This window comes from Macrobrachium nipponense, chromosome 27 (assembly GCF_015104395.2).
Source record: "Macrobrachium nipponense isolate FS-2020 chromosome 27, ASM1510439v2, whole genome shotgun sequence".
In the NCBI taxonomy this organism is placed as follows: Eukaryota; Metazoa; Arthropoda; class Malacostraca; order Decapoda; family Palaemonidae; genus Macrobrachium; species Macrobrachium nipponense.
The window spans coordinates 21,129,077-21,141,576 of record NC_087216.1 but is presented as its reverse complement, the minus strand read 5'-3'; the positions used below and the strand labels follow the sequence as shown (position 1 = coordinate 21,141,576).

General features: G+C 37.1%; 1 protein-coding gene and 1 long non-coding RNA gene across 4 annotated transcripts in view; one reads left to right on the top strand and one right to left on the bottom strand.

The window, feature by feature from the left end:
* LOC135200893 (sphingosine-1-phosphate lyase 1-like) overlaps positions 1-12,500 on the top strand; it is a 42,340-nt gene that overhangs the window by 9,846 nt on the left and 19,994 nt on the right. For both annotated transcript variants that reach the window (XM_064229636.1, XM_064229635.1), the window contains exons 4-9: positions 434-556; positions 1,452-1,663; positions 4,371-4,532; positions 5,428-5,502; positions 6,716-6,925; positions 9,785-9,920. In XM_064229636.1, coding sequence (XP_064085706.1) covers positions 434-556; positions 1,452-1,663; positions 4,371-4,532; positions 5,428-5,502; positions 6,716-6,925; positions 9,785-9,920 — 918 coding nt within the window. The remainder of the gene's footprint in view (positions 1-433; positions 557-1,451; positions 1,664-4,370; positions 4,533-5,427; positions 5,503-6,715; positions 6,926-9,784; positions 9,921-12,500) is intronic.
* Positions 1-12,500, bottom strand: part of LOC135200894 (uncharacterized) — a 94,604-nt gene that overhangs the window by 67,772 nt on the left and 14,332 nt on the right. For both annotated transcript variants that reach the window (XR_010311390.1, XR_010311391.1), the window contains exon 2: positions 5,371-5,479. This is a non-coding gene — a long non-coding RNA (uncharacterized LOC135200894). The remainder of the gene's footprint in view (positions 1-5,370; positions 5,480-12,500) is intronic.

Genomic DNA, 12,500 nt, shown 5'->3' with positions numbered 1-12,500 from the left:
CTCTTATCTATTCAGTTAATGATGGTTTTATTCATCGCGTTCTTATCTGTTATATCAGTTCTTTTATTCGCTGGTGAAACTAATATCCCGTCTCGTTATCTTTTTTTTTTTTTTTTTTTTTTTTTAACTTTCTCAATCTGTTGCAACATTGTTTCCCGATTGTTCATACACACACACACACACACAAATAGATTAGGAACAACTCAGTTGGGCTTATTTGTTCACGATTTTCGAAAAATACAAAACAGCTTCATTATACGAAAATATAATAGTGACGGAAATCGCTACAGAGTCCATAACTTGATAGACTATACGGGCCTTTTTAAGTGACCTAGTACTACACATATACATATCCTTCAATTAACCAATTGCTGGGAAAAAATATACTAATTTGAAGCTGCCTTACAAACTCGCTCGATCTTTTGTTTGACAGAGATCGAAAAAGGCATGTTTGAAGACGCAGCTGACTTTGACGTGCCGTTGTTGAAAGCTCTGCCTTCCCATGGTTGGTCTAAGGAAGAAGTCGTTCGAGTTGCGAGCAACGTGCTTGGAGTAGGTAAGAGAGAGAGAGAGAGAGAGAGAGAGAGAGAGAGAGAGAGAGAGAGAGAGAGAGAGGGCTCTGAAACTTGCAACAGAATGAAATAAGCTGGTGTGCGTAAGCATTAATGTGTCGCAAGGAACTCGAACGAATGGTTTAAAACGACTGAAAACTGTTTGTACTCAGATGCGAATGTCTCTCATCAGTGATTGTTTACTATTGATTATATAATGTTTCATTAACTTTCAGTTATTGTTTAATGTTAATTTTACGTACGAGTATACTAGTATTCTTGTAAGTTGAATTTTTTTTATTTATTCGATATTCACTGCGTTAGGCCTATATACGTTTTTCAGCATAACTATCGCATGGCCTGACCTCGATGTAAAACGCCTTTTCATTCATGCACAAATATCTAACCATTACTTCTTCATTTCCGTGTGTGTGTGTATCAAACACATAGTTACTGTTTACTGTTAATATTATGTAAACCAATCTGTTTGTTGATTAAATGTGTTTGTTAATTCGGTATTTTATGCGTTAGGCCTAAACACACGTCTTTCAGTTATCCGTGCTGTGTGAATCTCCTTTAATGAATTATTCCTTACGAATGAATGACAGAACACTTCAGTCAATAATAATAATAATAATAATAATAATAATAATAATAATAATAATAATAATAATAGAAGTAGTGGTAATAGTAGTAGTAGTACTAGCAGTAGCAGTGATTATTTACGCATGAATGTCAGCACACTTCAATAACAATAATAATAATAATAATAATAATAATAATAGTGAATGCCAGTATTTTTAAATAATAATAATAGTAATAACAGAAGTAGTAGCATTGATTATTATTATTATTATAATAATTATTACCACACACCGCCGCCCATTCCATTTCCCCAAGGCAAATACGACTGGAGGGAAGGCAAGATCTCCGGAGGGGCCTTCGCGGGCTCCGACAAGTCCTTCACGGCCCTTCTGGTGGAGATGTTTGGGCGTTACAGCTTCGCCAACCCACTCCACGCCGACATCTTCCCAGGGGCGCGCAAGATGGAGGCGGAGATCGTCCGGATGACGGTCAGCCTCTTCAAGGGCGACGGGCAACACTGCGGTTGTGTGAGTCATTTATTCATCCCTATCGAGTCGCGTTTTTCGAAACCTTGGCGAGGAAAAGTTGTTTAAGAAGCTGGACAGCTACGTCAGAGTTGAGACTATACAATGATGAGATAAATGAAATTAAATGAAACGAATTGTTTAAGAAGCTGGACAGCTACGTCAGATGAGACTTAAAAAAAAAGATGAAATTCAAAAAAATAATTATAAATTAAACAGAAAGGAGTGGAACTAGAGAACCTTTAGCACCATCTACAGTCTTCCAGCCCTCAGAAATTAAAATTCCCTAAAATTTCTCTATACGTATGTGTGTGTGTGTGTGTGTGTATATATATACATATATATATATATATATATATATATATATATATATATATATATATATATATATACACACACACAAAAACGAATCCTCTACGCGGTTCAAAATGATTCTAAATCCAGCCCTCGCACTTGCAGTGATCAGCCCATTTCTTGCTGAAGTAATAAATAAAAGGAAAAAAACAGTTAATGATAGTGATATTACACTACTCTTCTGGGAAGAGGACTGACCTACCACTATACTTGACAAATACCTCTCTCTCTTTTTTTATTATTTAAGAATGATCTGGTGTCGCTGATTTTTTTTTTTTTTTTTATCGACTAACACTGATTTGGTGTCGCAATACCGAAGGTCACTGACCGTAGCAGTGGTAGAGGTCATGATCAGAAGTATGGAAGAGAAAAAAATTAAATAAGGTCAATATAACTATAGAACATATAGGTCCAAGGCAGTCCGTAACTATGGTAAGGTGTAAAAGGGGAGTTGGGGGACTGTCGTGGACCTCAGGACTCATTATTATCAATGAATTTTTAAATCCATCTACGGGGGTATTTCCTCATAACTTTGCATTACCCAATCTGCATCTTGCATAAAGACCTAGATATTCTGAAGCCCAAATAAGCAAGAAAAAGAAGTAAGATACAATAAATTGTATAAAAAATTCAATTTATTCATAAGATCTACGCAGAATGTTAAAAAAATTCTTTAAATAAATAAATCATCATTGACTTTTAAAGACTAAGCATTTAACGAAAGAGAGCAAGAAAGAGAAGAAGGACAGCCAAGAAAAATGAAATACAAAAAAAAATAATTTAAATCTATTCAAAACCTACGCAGAATGTGAGAAATATAAAAATTTAATAAATCATTGACTTATAAAGTCTAGGCATCTACATAGTACTGAAAAAGAGCAGAAAAAAATTAAGACAGAATTAAAAGAAATCATTTCAATTTATTCATAAGACCTAAGCAAATATATACAAAAAGAAACAAAATTCTAATCATTTACTTATAAAAACGAGTCATCTAGTACTGAAAAAGAGCAGAAAAAAGTAAGAGAGACAAAAAATGAATTAAAAGAATAATATCAATTTATTCCTAAGACCTAAGCAGAATATATACAAAAAGAAAAAAATTATCATTTACTTATAAAGACTAGGCATCTAGTACTGAAAAAGAGCAGAAAAAAATGAAAACAGACAAAAAAGGAATTAAAAGGAATCATTTCAATTCATTCAAAAGACTTAAGCAGAATATTTGAAAAAGGATAAAATAAAATCATCATTACAGTCGACGCATAAGATCTACGCAAAATAACCATTTTTTAATCTGCCATTTCCCCTCGTACAGCGCCTACCTTTTTCCCCTTCCATAGCGAATCTTAAGAATCTATTTTCCATGTCTCACGAGCGAATCACTTTTATCCTTCCTCTCAAGTCGACAACAAACTCTCCCTCAACCCCAATACCGCCCCCCCCCCCCCCTCCCCCCCCCCCCCTTTTTTTTTTTTTTACTGATTCATCGAAGGCCAGCACAGATCAAGCTAAGGCAGCGATGACCTTCGGGCGAGAGAATAATTTCCATTTTCAATCAACAACTGAAAGCTTATGGCTCGGAATTTTTTTTTATGGGCTTTTTCATTTTTACATTTTTTTGTACCCAGATTCTACTTCCATTTCCAAGCATTTTATTCTATTATATTTCTCTTACCGAAATTCTATTTCTGCTTCCAAGCATTTTATTCTATTATATATGTTTTTTCACCGAAATTCTATAGCTGTTTCCAAGCGTTTTATTCTATTATATATTTTTATACCCAGATTCTAATTCTGTTTCCAAAGCGTTTTATTTCATTGTTAATTCCGGTGCATCCTACTTGCTTCTCATTTGCATTTCTTACGTTTGAAAATCTGTGGGTGATTAAGGCAGACCATACAGGTTTATTCTCCCCGATATAATTTTTCCATCCCTTCTTTTTTCTTTTTCCTCGTGTACAACCTAAGTGCAGTGTAACATATGATTTACATCAATGAACTATCTTTATAGCATGATCTACAGATTATCTCCATCGCATATATATATATATATATATATATATATATATATATATATATATATATATATATATATACATACATATTTTGTTTTTATTTCTCTCTCCCCTCTTCTAATACCATAGTCGTAAATATAAAAGCATTGCGTAAATCAATCTCTCTCTCTCTCTCTCTCTCTCTCTCTCTCTCTCTCTCTCTCTCTCTCTCTCTTTCTCTATTAAAATATAAAATAGAACTATTTTTTTTGCATCGACAATACCCCATCACTCCCCCCATCCCCAAAAATAACCTAACTCTGTCCCTCAACACAGCCCAATCTTCTCCTCCATAACAGCTAACATCGGGCGGGTCGGAGAGCATCCTGATGGCGTGCAAAGCGATGCGCGACTGGGGGCGCGAGAGGAGGGGCATCAGGTCACCCGAGGTCGTCATGTGTTACACGGCCCACTCGGCCTTCGACAAGGCCGCCGGAATTCTGGGCATGAAGGTCAGGAAGGTAATCAATAAGTCAATTCCTTTTTCTCTCTCATTCTGTTATTTTGGGTGAGATCTTTCTAGAGCCCCATCTGAAAGGGGTTTGCTCTTGAGCTCTTGATATTTTTATAATATATTATATATATATTTATATAATATATATATATATATATATATATATATATGGTTATATAACATCTATAAGCACATAAGTAATACATATATATATATATATATATATATATATATAATATATTATATATATATGTTGGTATGTATTCTCATCAACAATGGGAAAACCAGAATACAACGAAAATAAACGGTATAAATTATTTCAATAAATCTAAGGAGAAAACAACTAAACCTTTTGCAAAAAAGCATCTCGCCAAAATATATTGTTCGATAAGTCGAACCGAACCGTGCTGTCAAATAACCACAAGTTAATTTAACTTGAAAATAAATCTTAACCCAAAGAACAACTGAACTTCGACAACTGGCTAAACACGTATGATACGCGAATGAAAATCCTAGTAAAGCTTCTAATCATTTGGGTATTGCCAATCATAGGAGACAGTGGGACCTATTATGAGTAGGTGCAGTAATTACTATCCTAATGGGGGAACCAATCTGACTAATATCCATGGAATTAGTTGTGCGGCATTTCCTGCTTTATATATATATATATATATATATATATATATATATATATATATATATATATATATATATATATATATATAAATAGATATATGTGTGAGTGTGTGTGTAATTTAACGTCTTCGTTAACTAAGACCCTATCATACTATTAACAAACAAATAACCTCCACTTCAGTTACGACTCAAGGAAATGCAGTACTTACATGGAAGTGTCCATCTTCATAGCTGTGACTCCTCTCTCGTTTCTATTTCTTTCCAAGGTGCGAGCTGACCCCCAGACTTTCAAGGTTGACCTCAAGGCCATGAGAAGAGCTATAACGAGAAACACAGTTATGGTGAGTCATCAGTCATACATATTTGAATGCAATATATTATATATATATATATAATATATTTTATATTTTATATTATATATATATATATATATTTATGAATGTCTTTTACTGCAATACACAGTATAATATGAAGTGTTTTTACGGGCCTTTTATCTCTCCATATAATATATATATATAGATATATATATATATATATATATATATATATATATATATATATATATATATATTTATAATCACAATTGTTATTTTTATAACAGATGCATATGTCTACAAGCAAATAATAATAAATGTAATTTCAATGTCTCTCTCTCTCTCTCTCTCTCTCTCTCTCTCTCTCTCTCTCTCTCTCTCTCTCTCTCTCTCCGTAGCCCACTAATTCAAAAGAATATTTAGCGGTTTTAATCAATTATTTTCTTGTCCATACCAACTGCTTCAAATATTATATAGAAGAAATGAGGCCTTTCATATCAAACAAACACTTCACACTTTTGTTTTTCGTCTAATACTTCCATCGCCATAAAAATGTCAAGTAAAACCAACTCCTTTTTTGAAGGATGAAACTCAAATTCAATTTGACGCTTGCCAGATTATACAAGTGGAAGCGAGGATATATAGAGGCCTCCTCGGGTTCCGTCATAGGCTTTCGCTAGGGTGACTCTTACTCTTTGATCTCGCCGCCTGACCTCGGGTCACGGGGTCCGTCAGCCTCTGCAGTACTACCTCCTTCCAGAATTATCTAATTAAATAAATGCATTTCTCTGTCTGTTTTACATCTGCTTCATAGCGTTTTTTTGACGTCTACATAATGCCAATTTCATCTTCTCATTAGTAGTAGTAGTAGGAGGAGGGAGTTGCCTTTGAAGCGGCTCTTCCAGTGCCTTTGAACGTCTGCATAATACTAATTCCATCCCGTTAACGGTTGTAGTAGTAGTAGTAGTAGTAGTAGTAGGGGGAGGAGGAGGGGAGGGCGCTGCCTATGAAACGACTCTTCTATGGTTGTACCCCTCTCAATAGCAACAGTAGTAATAGATGTAAGGATCCGCCTTCGAAACGGCTCTTCCAGTGCTTCTCAACGCCTCCATAATACCCATTCCATCCCATTCATAGCAGTAGTAGCAGCAGCAGGAGTAGAAGTAGTAGTATTAGTAGTAGTAGTAATTGAAGGGATATGCCTGCATAACAACTCTCCCTTTTTCCCCCTTTTCCACAGCTGGTTGGGTCGGCTCCTCAGTTCCCTCACGGAATCATAGACGACATCGAAGCCATTGGTCAGCTGGGGCTGAGGTACGGAGTTCCAGTGCACGTGGACTGCTGCATGGGGGGTTACCTGTTGCCATTCATGGAAGCCGCCGGCTATCCCATACCTCCCTTTGACTTCAGGGTGCCTGGCGTGACCAGCATTTCGGCCGACACCCACAAGGTAAGAGGGGGTAGCGGGAAAGTTACGGTGCCACGGAGAGTCACGGTTCTTGGCTTCTGAACTTCAGTGAAGTTCCTTATTTTCTATATTTTTATGGTAACTGGAATTCCTTATACCACCCTGACAAACTCTCTCTCTCTCTCTCTAATAATACTAATGCTCTTATTTTTATCTGATTTCTCCATTATTTTGTCTGGCAGAATAATCTCTCTCTCTCCTCTCTCTCTCTCTCTCTCTCTCTCTCTCTCATAACACTATTGCCCTTATTTTTATCTTATTTCTCCATTATTTTGTCTGGCAGAATAATCTCTCTCTCTCTCTTTCTCTCTCTAATAGTACTATTGCCCTTATTTTGATCTGATTTCTCCATTATTTTGTCTGACAGAATAATAAATCTCTCTCTCTCTCTCTCTCTCTCTCTCTCTCTCTCTCTCTCTCGTCGTTCATCTTCGTCTCCTCTCATCTCTCTCTCTCTCTAATAACGCTATTATCCTTATTGCTATCTAATATCTCCATTAGTTTGTCTTGGGTAGCATAATAATTCTAGAAATATCACGATTAGAGTAATTTCTCATACAGTGACATCATACTGGGAAAAAAATTTTCATATTATGGCATACTGATTCATGCAAGTTCTCATAATGTGACATGCGGGAAAAAAATCATTTTTCTTGCTGTGACATGCTGAAGAAAGAAAGTTCTCATATTGTGACATATTGAAAAAAGAAAGTTCTCATACTGTGACACTGAAAAAAGAAAGTTCTCATACTATAACATACTGAAAAAAACACAAGCGTTCATTCCAGACTGCTATGTAATATGTGCTCTGCTTGAGACTTATCTAAACTCTCAAAAAAAAGGGAATTCGTTACACACAAAGGTAAACATAAAAATAGACGTGAAAAGAACAAGAACACATTAATAAAAAAAAAACCTTCAACATTGCAAATATGAACGTGATCTGATATGCTGGGATTGAAGGCACTAGAAAACGGTGTTTGCCTTTGGTTCAGGGAAATGAAAAAAGTAATTAAAACAACAATAAAAAATGGAATAACAACTATACAACCCTGCTTCACTTTGGGTCGGAAAAATATAAAAAAAAGTATAATGAAAAAAAAAATTACAACAGGAAAATGAGAGACAGAAAAGAAAGTAGAACATAACAAAAAATTGACGTCCTGGAAAACAGGAGGAGGAGGAGGAGGAGGAGGAGGAGGAGGAAGTGGAAGGCAACGCGAACGAAGAATCGCGGCGGGGCGAAGACAGAGCTAAGAAGGTGATCAATAAAGTGGTAAGGATTCAGCTGCCGCGAGACGAGTTTCTCAGAGAGAGAGAGAGAGAGAGAGAGAGAGAGAGAGAGAAATGCATAATATCTCTCCTCTTCCTTCCCCTCCTCCTCCACCTCTCCCCACTCTTGATGTCAATGCAAGACAGAAGCTGCAGTATTCTCTTTTCAAAAGGTTTCGTGTTTTTCCACCTCTCTCTCTCTCTCTCTCTCTCTCTCTCGAGCACACAGCCTTCAAAGACATCTGGGTTCAAATGTCTTGTTTTGCTCCACTTAGTTTTTTGTGTTGTTTTCTTTTATTTTTGATCGATTACTATGTTTTTTTCTTCCTCGTTTCTGAGGTCGGTCTAGAAGTGTTCGTTTTTTTATTTGTGTACAAGCTTAGCGTTTTTTATTTCTTTCATTCTTTTTGAATCGTTAAAGATTCTGTTGCATTCCCTCGTTCTTCGTCTTTTGTTCGAGTTGAAGAGTTTTTTTTTTTTTTTTTTTTTTTTATCAGTGCATACGGTATGTTTTCTTCTTTTTTCATTTTGTTGGAAGTTCTTTTTATCCAAACTCCCTCTCACTCTTTTATCAGTGTACGTTTTCTTCTTTTTCCATTTTGTAGGAAGTTCTCTCTCTCTCTCTCTCTCTCTCTCTCTCTCTCTCTCTCTCTCTCTCTCTCTGGATGGTTGAAAATTTTAATTTTTCTTCCCTTGTTCCTATTCTCTGGCTGACGGGAAGATTTTGAATAATGTATATAATACTTTTTTCCACTTGATGTGGCTGTAGGTTGGTTCAGAGTTAGCTGGCTGCCTTATGCCAGCAATTGAATAATGTATATGGTGCTTTTTCCTGATGTGGTTGTGGGTTGTTTTAGTTTAGGCGGGCTTATGCCAGCACTATCCACTGCTCTATGGCGTCCCGTAAGTGTGGTCAAGTATGAAAAGGACCAAGAAGTCTTTCGTGGACTGCTGGTCTCTTTAAACCAACAGAGATGACAGAGATAGACAGAAGTGCAAATGGTTTCCAAAACGTTCCAAAACGTTTCCTGACGCCTCGGGAGATCTGCCACTGAACGCTCCAGCCATTTAACATCTAAGAGTTACCTTTCTTGAAAGGCAGTGAGTCAGTAAACCATTACATGTGAATGCAAATGTCACAGAAGCACATATGAGATTTGTAGTGAGTTATCTCCTCTCAGTTAAAATTATAACCTCACACTGTTTCCTTCCAATGATCTAAGGAATTTCGAAAGCCAGTTGTTCGCTGGGTTCCTCGACCTTGCGTTTTGACATTGCAGTTAAATGTGCAAATTATGTTTGACGAGGAGAGATTTGTCTAGAAAATAATTTATTTATTTATAGCTTTTCTTTATATTAATCTTTGTCACTTTATTCCCAATTTTCTCAGGTTTCACATATGGGCATTCTACTCCGGCGAATACTGTTTGACACATCAGTAGCCTTATAAGTTTTATTAATAATAATAATAATAATAATAATAATAATAATAATAATAATAAATTAACTAACTCCAATGACCTCAGATCAGCTGCTTAACCTCATTCATTTTATCCTCCGATCTCTCAGTACGGAAACGCCCCAAAGGGCTCGAGCGTGATCATGTACAGCAGCCCAGAGTACCGCCATCTCCAGTATTTCGTGACTTCTGATTGGCCCGGGGGCATCTACGCGACACCTACGATACCGGGGTCCAGACCGGGAGGTAAGGTCAGAGCAAGGCCAATGTATTGGCCTTGGGTCAGAGAATGAGTAAGTAGGTCACAAAGGCACGCCTACCATTTTGGATTTCAATACAGTGGTCATGCCGGAATTAAGACAGGAAAGTGAGGTTTATGATGAGCAGAGGCACCTATGCGACTAGAACCAAGATTAACGTCGAAGATAACCCGGTAAGCTTCATAAACGTGAGTTTCATCTGTTTATCTACTGGGCTGCTTCCAGACTGGGAGGTTGGAAGGTGAGGTTAATGAATGCAGCAGCACCCTACTGACATTTTCAGAGCCCAGATCCTGTGTGGGAGTTGGAGTCTAGGCTATACGAGGTAAGCTTACGAACGGAGAGGCCTCTGAGGTTTATAACTATTTGGAGCTCCTCACAGTGCTTTTCACATAAGTGCAGTTCAAAGGCCTCTGAGGTTTATAACTATTTGGAGCTCTTCGCAGTGCTTTTCACATAAGTGCAGTTCAAAATTAAGTGCAGTTCAAAGGCATCTGAGGTTTATAGATGTTTAGGTCTCCACACAGTTGCTAAAGCACCGGAATCTAGACCAAGATATAAATAAGGTTAGTGAAAGAAAAAGCACCTGGAGTTCCTTGACGTTTAGGCCTCAATGCACTGACTGCAGTGCCGGGATCTAGACCAGGAGGCAAGCTATGAACGCAGAGGCCTCAGGGGTTTATAAATGTTAAACCTCTACACACTGACCACATAACGAGGCATCTGGGATTTATAAATGTTTAGCCTCTACAAAGTGATCATAATACAAGAATCTAGACCCCAATGTAAACTAAGAATGCAGAGGCACCTGGGGCTTATAAATGTTTAGGCCTCTACACTGACCACAGTACAGGAATCCGGACCAGGACCTAACTTTAGTGAATACAGAAGTATCTGAAGTTCATAAACATTTAGGTCTCTACAGAAAGACTCCAATAATGGAATCTAGACCAAGAGGCCAGGTTGCTGAATGCAGAGGCATCTTTGTGACATTTATAGTACCGAGATCCAGGTAAGGAAGCAAGGTTTATGAATGTAGGGACAGCTACAGGGCTCTACAATGCCAGTATCCAGAGGAAGAAAGAGAGGTCTCTGAATGCAGAACCAGGGATCTAGACTGGCAGCTAAGTTTATAAATGTCGAGGCCTCTGTAGAATAATTGCTGAAAAGTCTCTATGCAATGCCAGTGACACTGGGATCTAGACTAGGAAATAGGTTTCATAGACGCAAAACCCTCTAGGGAACGCCTACAGTACCAGGATAGCAACCGGTAGAGGCATCTATAGGACATATTACACACACACATACAGACACGTATGCACACATATGCATATAAATGAATCACGAAAATTTGGAACGAGATGTATATATACATATATTTACATATACTATATATGGATATACATAAAGATATATTTGGGAGAGAGAGAGAGAGAGAGAGAGAGGAGAGAGAGAGAGAGAGAGAAGAGAGAGAGAATCACAAAATAAAAGTAAATTACCCAGATAAATGTGGGCGCAGAGGGGCGGAGAGGGAGAGGCTGTTGCCAGGTAGCCATTAATTATGAATATATGGAAGCCTCGGGGAGAGAGATACAAAAGTTCACTCATAATGAAGAAAGAGGAGGAGAGAGAGAGAGAGGGGGGGTGGGGGGGGAGGGAACGCGTCATCTCTCCTTCTGTAGGTGGAACATAGGGGTCGAACGCTGTATCCAGTTTGAAATCTTATCCTTCATACGCATTTCAATTTAGCTTTGTATTCCTTCTTTATTACTATGAAGTTGAATGTTATTGATCGCTAACTGTACCTCCTTTACGATTTATAACTTGGCTCTGTATTCATTCTGTAGCCACCCCTAAGTTTGATGCTATCGATTGAACACCATATACTGTATTTCCTGTGGCATTTACTAATTTATTCACTTTGAAATGTTAGTAGTGGATACTCTATTAAATTTGGCAGTGTTTATTTTTTAATACTATGACACTATCGAAATTCCATTTAAAATAAGTACACCATCTACATTAAAAAACAAGCATACTGTATTCATTTCTAAACAAAAAAATAGTATTCTACTCTATATACTTTTGAATTAAGCTCTTTAAACTTAACACTGTATTCTGTTAAATAAGCCCTGTATTCGCCTTTAAATACATCCAGTATCTAATTTTGACTTTAACACTGTACTCCGTATTAAATAATTTAACACTGTACTCCGTATTAAATAATTTAACACTGCACTGCACTCCGTATTAAATCATCTAACACTGTACTCCGTATTAAATAAGCACTTTATTCCCTTTCAAATTTCACTCGATGATAATTTATTTTGTAACTGAAAATTTGTTCGCTGGGAATCAGCGCTTCCATTCTTAAATGTAATACTTTCCCCTTTAGATTTATGTCTGCTATTCACTTACAATCTCACATTCTCGCCTGTTCTTCGCGCGTGACGAGGCTAATTATTTTTACGACATTTTAAACACTCACGAACCACTGACCTTCCCGACCCAAGTTCGAATCTCGGTTTAAATGGACCGTTTTCCTCATCATTTCCTTCCAAAAGAA